The sequence below is a fragment of the Polypterus senegalus genome, chromosome 1 (genome assembly GCF_016835505.1).
Source record: "Polypterus senegalus isolate Bchr_013 chromosome 1, ASM1683550v1, whole genome shotgun sequence".
In the NCBI taxonomy this organism is placed as follows: domain Eukaryota; kingdom Metazoa; phylum Chordata; class Cladistia; order Polypteriformes; family Polypteridae; genus Polypterus; species Polypterus senegalus.
This window is the reverse complement of record NC_053154.1, coordinates 85,840,609-85,848,660: the sequence shown is the minus strand read 5'-3', so window position 1 is coordinate 85,848,660 and position 8,052 is coordinate 85,840,609. Positions and strand designations below refer to the sequence as shown.

Here is an 8,052-nt window from a genome sequence, read left to right as displayed (position 1 = left end):
ACACAAGTGGAGGGTCTCAGTTGAGAAATTATTTTATGTAAATCAGGTAAATCTATCCTGGTGAAAGAATTTAATTTGTTTATAACGGAGTACTGGGGCTTAGGAGGATCTGCAGTGTTGGGGAGATATACAATATTATTATAGATAGTAGACATCACCTTCTGAAAACACCTTGGAGCAGAGCTGAGGCCAAGCAGAACCCTTGTGCAATGAAACACCCCATTGTGGGGGACAAAGGTAGTCAAACCACGGCTTTCAGGGTGGAGAGGATTCTGCAGGTACCCCTGGCGAAGATCCAATTTGGAAAATACCTTTGAGCCATGGAACTGGGTGGTGAGCTCCTCAGCAGCAGGCATTTACCTGTTATTACTGCTTTGTGCACAGCCATAACCCACCTGTTTTATTCCGCTCTCACTAGGTTTGAGACCTAAGGCGAGGCATTAACTGGTTCAGTGAATCACACCTCCAACAGGTCACACAGTTACTTCCTCCTGGAGGGCAAAGGGGAACTTGATGGAGGAGTTGGTTCAAAGGGCATGAGGAAGGATCATGCAGTGCTTGGTGGTTAAAAGCGGAGATACAACCCAACCCTATGAAAACAGATGGCCATTACTGAAGCCATGGTGAGCTGACAATGAGGACAGCAGACCCCTCAGCATCAAGGAGTGTAAAGCCCAGAACTCTAAATAAGTCTAGGCCTAACAAGTTGGCACCATGAAGTCAGACAAGAACTTCTGGCCATAGCATACAGGCAGGGAGAGTTTGCCAACTAGTTAAATTTTAGTACTGTCATAGCTGCACCGAACAGCAAAAGGAGCAGTGAGAGTAAGGTGAGAGAAAATCTGTTTGACAATGGCCTAGTTAAGCTTAGACACTGCCACCTCAGTGGCCAACAGCAGAGGAGGACACACATCGTCTACCTCAGCATTTCTCAACCTTTAAGTATTTGCGACCAGAGTTTTCATAACAGTTCTAATCGCACCCCCCAACGTTTTTTTTAAAACCCTAATAAAATGTATTCCTATATTTTTTGCTGCCGATACACCACTACAGTTTTATTATACCTACTTAACTTTTATCGACATTTATCTAACTATTTTTCTAGTATCAGAATATACTGTAGTTTAAGTTAATTTGTTTTGGTTTCAGTAGATGTATTTTTCATATTTTTGACTCTTCTTTTTTTCCACATCTTCCCACCCCCACAAGTTAAGAACTGCTGGTCTAACTGCAAAGTAGAAGTTTTAAAGGTGGGAGTTGTGGAACTTACTGAGTGAATGGTGGTTGATGCAGTCCGAATAGAAGGTGACTGTTTTTCATTTGTACAGAGGAAGTGACAGACCTTAGCAAAATGGTTAAGCTCTCCACAGAGTGAAGACCTGGCCTAACTTTTTCCTTGTGCCTTTTCCATGTGAAATGAAACATATACTTATCTCCCATGTATAAGAAAGGAACGCAGTAAGAGGTCTGGAAAGGTTCCGATATTTACCACAGCCAAAATGCACATAATTTTAAACAACTCTGCTACAGCATGGCAGAGCTTAAACCTTACTAAATTGACTTGGAAGTGAGCAAGGTAGCAGCAGCCCTGGTTTTAGTTCATCCATGTCTCAGAGAGCTTGGAAGAAAGAGTGATAGAAAGACCAAATAAAACCAAACATGTAGGACCCAAAGTTGTAGGGTATGCACACATGCAGCAGGTACCAGTTACAAATAAAAAAAAAAAAAAAAAGATAAAGGACTACCATCCTCTTGCAAGTACAGCATACATCACTGGAACCAGATCAGGCCCCCAAATCCCTCATTTATTGGGAAACCATGACTAATCTTTCCCATAGAAAACTGAAATTAGTTTAGCATGTATTGTGCTCATTTATGTTGTCCTCCTTACAGAAGCAAGAGTTTCATTTAGAAAAATTGGGCTGTAATTTGAGGAAGAGTGTCATTCTAGTTATAAAGTTGTTGAAGCCCACATTAGGCACATTTTTGGAAAGAGACTATTTGAAACAAATAGTTGCACAGCTTCTAGAAGAGAAACAAATGACTCTTGCATCAAAACTTGTAGGACAGATATGTTCAAGAAAAAGTAGTCATCCCACTCTTGAAAATATTGTTTGGACTAAGGGGCTGGGGGATAGTGCATAGTTAAAACCAGACATTTTACACTAGTCTTGAGCTGTACCAAGTTAAAGTTGTACCACAAACATTTTTCATAGGCTGTAAAAAAAAAAAAAAAAGTAGCCAGGAGATATGGGAATGTGCCAATTGAATTAAAGACAACTAGATAAAGCTACAGGGATGACTTCACACCATGATTAACAGATTATCCAGGCCAGTTGACTTCTCATTCACCCCCATCTTAGGTAACTGGTCAAGGAAAACTACTGCACCAAAACCGTCAAATAGAGGTCAGGAGACACGGTTGGTCACTGCACTTGCTGAAGAAATGACTTCACAAACTTCCTGTATGAAGGTTAACATTAGACAGACTGAGCTTTCCAAAGAGAATTCAACATTCACATTAACCTTTTAAAAAGGTATTCCAGTGTGGTCTTAACTCCATGAAATGGATCTTTATGGAGTGACAGAATCCTCAAAGTTGTTATCCAGTCTATCCGAAAAGCCATTTCTGCTTTGGCAAGCAAGTGTCTGAGTTTGATGTCACTGTACATGATCAATACTTAACCTAGCTAAGCAGTTTGCATGATCTTTGAGAACTCCTATGTTATACCACCTCTTGCACTTAGTCATATGCCAATAGGGTTTAGGAAAGCTAGACACCAGGGATTTATGCAAACCTAGCCCATTAAATGATTACTTTTAAAGCAGCAAGATTAAAAGGCCATGTCACATTGATCTACAATGTTATTGGACTAGAGCCTATCAATGGCAGTGCCAAGGCTAAGCAGCTGTAGCTGGAAGGAGTTTTGAAGTAGACCACGTTCAAGATTAAGCCACCTACAAGTTACCTTCTACTAGCAACACAGACTAGTATTGCTGGATCATGATCCAGTTACTGGTATGGACAACTTCCATTTGTCAGAATGCACACTTCTCTCACCTTAGTTACACTAACAGCCTTGTTCTAACTTGCCAAATCAAGTGAAGACCCACATCTTCCTGACAACAGTTAATCACCAGTCAAGCTGAAAGACAAGTCAGTCAGTACAATATTCAGCAATTGCTACTAGTGTTTCTAGAATAGAGAGAGAAAAAAAAAAAAAAAAACACCCCCAACACCACACACCCCACCCCACATGTCAACTACTGTATTCCAGCTCTATTCCAAAATGAGTCCTGACACTCTAGACCAGAACAAATCTTTATTGTCTGTCCATTTAAAGGTAGGGTTCTCCAGTAAATGTTTTGCAATTACACATGTAATGTATTGTACATAATGAGGCATATAGTACAGTAGCATCACATCTGCATCATGTCCAAGATGAACCTCAGTAATACTGCCAAAATCCTTTTGATTGATCCATGCCAAGGACCGAGTCGTGGCCCACCTCCTCGTCCGTGGCGAAGTCGTGGCCCACCTCCTCGTCCGGTGGGCGAGTCGTGGCCCACCTCCTCGCCCGTCGTGGCGTGGGCGCCCGCGGGCGAGTCGCGGCCCACCTCCTCGCCCGCGGGCGAAGTCGGCCCACCTCCTCGGGCGAAGTCGGGCCGTACCTCCTCGCCCGCGGGCGAAGTCGGGCCCACCTCGCCGCCCGGGCGCGAGTCGGGCCCACCTCGCCCGCGGGCGAAGTCGCGGCCCACCTCCTCGCCCGGGGGCGAAGTCGGGCCCACCTCCTCGCCCGGGCGAAGTCGCGGGCCACCTCCTCGCCCGGGGCGAAGTCGTGGCCCACCTCCTCGCCCGCGGGCGAAGTCGGGCCCACCTCCTCGCCCGCGGGCGAAGTCGTGGCCCACCTCCTCGCCCGCGGGCGAAGTCGTGGCCCACCTCCTCGCCCGCGGGCGAAGTCGCGGCCCACCTCCTCGCCCGCGGCGAAGTCGTGGCCCACCTCCTCGTCCGTGGGCGAAGTCGTGGCCCACCTCCTCGTCCGTGGGCGAGTCGTGGCCCACCTCCACTGGGCCATGGCTTTCAGTAACTGAAAAGATAAGCAGGATTAATCCATTTGTAGGACAGCTTCGCTTCAGTTGGGAAGTCTGGTGGAGGCCATTCAAATACTGTTCTTACCTTCGTCATATTCTGCAGGGCCACAGACTGAGTCACAGCATTCACATACTCTGTCATGACCACCAAGCTCTTGCCACCTGCAGGGGTAACGGTTATATTTATTCCATTTAGGCATCACATCTCATTAAACACACACTAGTTACCTTGCCAGTTTTTTGTTGTAAGTGCAGAACTTGGCAGTGTTGGTCACATCTTGGCTTTTCTTTGTAAACATCTTGCAGTGAAAGTAAACCTGTAAGCAAGATGGTAAAAGTGCTTTATGCCCATTTCATATTCTCAGGACACCTACTTAGGCAAGCACATCAAGTTCTATTGATGTAGACAAATGCTTTACCTGCTTGTGGTCATTAAACTGGAAAGCAGATACTGTAAAGGAGACGACATTAGCAATCCTTGGCCTCTCAAATCTGGAGGAGCAGCTTTCTTGTTTACTATCCACCATACACCTGCATTATTGCAACACATTAGGACCAAAAACCTTCCTGTTCTGTAAAGAGGTTTCTCTGGCATCTCAATACCAATTTGGTCAGGGTATCCCTATAGTGGGGCTTAGTCGTTTAAAACTAGAATCCTTTAGAAGTTCCAATTTCAAGCTTACCCATAGTTGTCAATTACTGTGTATCGTGGACTGGAATTAGGATTTGGACTAGGAGTTGCAAAGCAGGAGTGAAGGAAGAGCCATTGTCTGCTACGGTCGGGATAACTAGCCACCTGAAAGTGGATTTCTTGGCCCAAATGATATTCTTTAGCTTCAGATGGCTTGGAAAAGGTAGCTATGCAAAGAAACAAGACCACCACATTAGCTACTCCCAAAAATTCAACACCTCTAACAAATTACTCAATATCAGTAACAGCCAAGCACAAAGCTCAGGGCCTGGATATTTCAGATTACCGTCCATCAACTTCAAAACCATGCCAGAAGGATGATGAAGAGTCTTCACACCAGAGGGGGCACTCCAGGTAGGGTGCACTGCAGCTTTGTATACATGGTAGTACCTACACAAGTAGACAGTTAATGTTACATTTCTAAAATTAGGGGCAGACAGGGCCACACAGCTAATGCACAAATAGCATTCCATTTACTTACCTGAAATAGCAGCATTGCAGAGCAACATTGACAGGCTGCTTTCTACGGATTACTCCAGGCACTATTTGTGGTTTGAAATGGAGGACATTCTCATACGTCAGACATCCCTCATGCATCTAAAGTCATAGGCAAAGTATGTAAATGTTCATTTATGAAATTAAATTGCTTAGCAACCCAAAACCCTCACAAAGACTGTTTAAATATAAAACTACTTACTGATCTTTTACCATTACAAGCATTAAGAGGATAATTAAAGAGCAAATCTCCACTGGCTTCATCTTTGCCATTGCTTTTGCAGTTATTACCAAGAACAAGTTCAGCCTCTGTGTAGCCAAAACCAAAGAATGCTTTTTTAACCCTCACCATCATCTTAGAGAGGCTACAAGCCAAAGACACATCAGATTTGGGGAGTACAGGTAGGGTCACCACAGGCCTTGGAGGTGTAGGGTTCAACAAAGCCTTTAGAGCTAGTGGCAGTTTGGCACTGGGACCAGTCAGTGCTCGAGGATCCAAAAGGCTTTCTGGAAAGGGAGATATCATGAAAGGAATCCCTTTAGCAGGCATAAAGAGCTTTGGTTTTGAATGTCCTATCCCAAGCTTAGCCACAGTCTTTTGGGATGGAGTGTCATAGTCCCATTTATCAGCCTGAAAATCATCAATTGGATTGGTCAATCCCAATAATGGGAAACCACCTAAAAGACAACAAAAGAAACAAAACGCCCCCATCCTAAAAACCATACACTATATGTAGCAAAACTCGCACATACAACCACAAAGAAATGCAGAAAAAATAAATAAAAGAAACAAGTCGATCACTAAACTTACTCCGCGACGGCCTTTTAAACTCTTCCTGCTGCAGCAGGTGTGTAGGGCACAGATTGCGCACGCCTCATGCGCACATGCGCACGTGTACTGTCAATTCGTGAGCAATCGGAGCGCAGTTGGGTTCAGCTGGCCCGACTGGGAGTGAATGCTAATTGTGCTACGTCGGAAGGCTGACTTAGAAAACTTTTAAATACTACTAAATCGGGTTCGATTCAGAAAGAATTATTTGATATTATCACACCATTCTATTTAAATGCTTACTTTTTTTGACAATTATTATGATTAACTTATTATTACTTTATTTTCATGGTAATAAACGTCCAGTTATCCAGTCATCGAAAAGCAATTCATTTCAGCATCACGAACATACAGTTTACGAATTATGTATTAATCTTGCTCACAGCTCGGAATATGTTTATTTAGTACCGTGTCTTGTTCTACACTTATTGCCAAATCTTTGTACGCTTGAATTGATGCACGCTCGATGATTAGGTTCACACGAAATTATGCATTTTATATTATTATAGTAAAAAAGGTGCAATACATAAACGATTAAAACAGTGATTTTAAACACAGAATTTCACACAAATTGTCCTCATTTTCAAAATTGTATAAATTACTCCCTGACATGTTCTTATTTTTAACGTCTAGACTGTCCGGGAGAAATTTATTACAATTTTCAAAATCTTCAAAGAATTTTGGTTCCTAAAATTTGAAAATCTCCATATCCTTATCATTGGTAAAATCTGAAAGCCGTACACCAATCAGCATTTGCGGATGTATTGCGCACACTTATTTCCCATAATCTTCACTTCCATTCCGGTAAACCGCGCAGATGTTGACGAGAATGGTCAATATCTGTCCAACTTGACTTTCTCACTTCATCTTTTGAATTCAGCTTTATCTTCTTGGTGAGTAGACAGTTCATTATAAACGTTGTTCCTTTCCTTAGTTACGGTGAATTAGGATTACAAATAATTAAGTGAATTTATTTAAAATCGAAATTACAATTTCACGTTTCCTGTGAGGTCTTAGTTTTGATTTTTCTTTCAGAAGCTTGGTTAAACAAGAAATTTCATACATTCAGGTACAGTCCGTCGTATTTAAGTGCGAGTAAGAATTCCTTTTGTGATTTTAATGGAAAATATTGTTGTTACCACCCATTGTTCCATAATGGATTTATAACTGTACATGAATGAGTCAACTAATTAAAGTTTAATTTTATTTAAAAAATCATACATTTTTTCTGTCATATAAATGCAATATCTTTTTAATTATTTGTTGATCAAGTAATAAGTAACTTCTTCAAGTAATTTCAAATTTTCATAATTCTTTCATTTACATAAATTCAGGAATACCCATTATGCCGAAAAAAGTGCAAGTTCACAGACTACTTGAACAACAAATATCCTTCTTTTATCAGATTTGCAGAGAAAAATAACTTCAGTGGAAAAATATAAAAGACAAATACAAATAAATTGAAAAGAATAAAATTATTTTTATTTAACTGGAAGTGAATTTACCATGTGTATCATGTTTTACAGGTTTACGACAGATATCCCAGTAAGAATGGAAGGAATAAAGTCTGTTAATTTAAGAGGCTTGACATATTCAATTTAATGGGTTATTAGTGTGCCAGTGACTGTGATTGTGGCCATCATATCATTATAGTGATGAACTGCTATACTAAAGGTTTATATCATTAAAAAAAAACATAAGACCATATAAAGACGTATTATGGCATCATAGGAATTGGCGTCCTCGAAAGTCCTCATTTTTCGACCCAAATGTCCTCATTTCCAGAGAAAGAAAGTTGGCAGCTCTACTTGTATTGCTGTAAAAACACAATGGCACAGTATTTGCGTTACTCCTTTAAACTGTGGGAAGCAAAAACTTAAACACGGTCCTTTTTCCTTGTGTGCTGAAGATTTTTTTGCTGGCTAGTTTTGTTATATTAGCTAAT

At 41.6% G+C, this 8,052-nt stretch overlaps 1 protein-coding gene across 1 annotated transcript; it reads right to left on the bottom strand.

The window, feature by feature from the left end:
- Positions 1 to 3,420: 3,420 nt before the first annotated feature.
- LOC120525338 lies at positions 3,421 to 6,070 on the bottom strand. Its single transcript, XM_039747583.1, has 8 exons — positions 5,481 to 6,070; positions 5,265 to 5,380; positions 5,070 to 5,173; positions 4,776 to 4,950; positions 4,512 to 4,623; positions 4,321 to 4,409; positions 4,178 to 4,254; positions 3,421 to 4,088 (listed from the first exon to the last, which is right to left on the bottom strand). The coding sequence occupies exons 1-8, from the start codon at positions 6,000 to 6,002 to the stop codon at positions 3,421 to 3,423; spliced, it is 1,863 nt and encodes a 620-aa protein (XP_039603517.1). The 5' UTR covers positions 6,003 to 6,070.
- Positions 6,071 to 8,052: the final 1,982 nt, after the last annotated feature.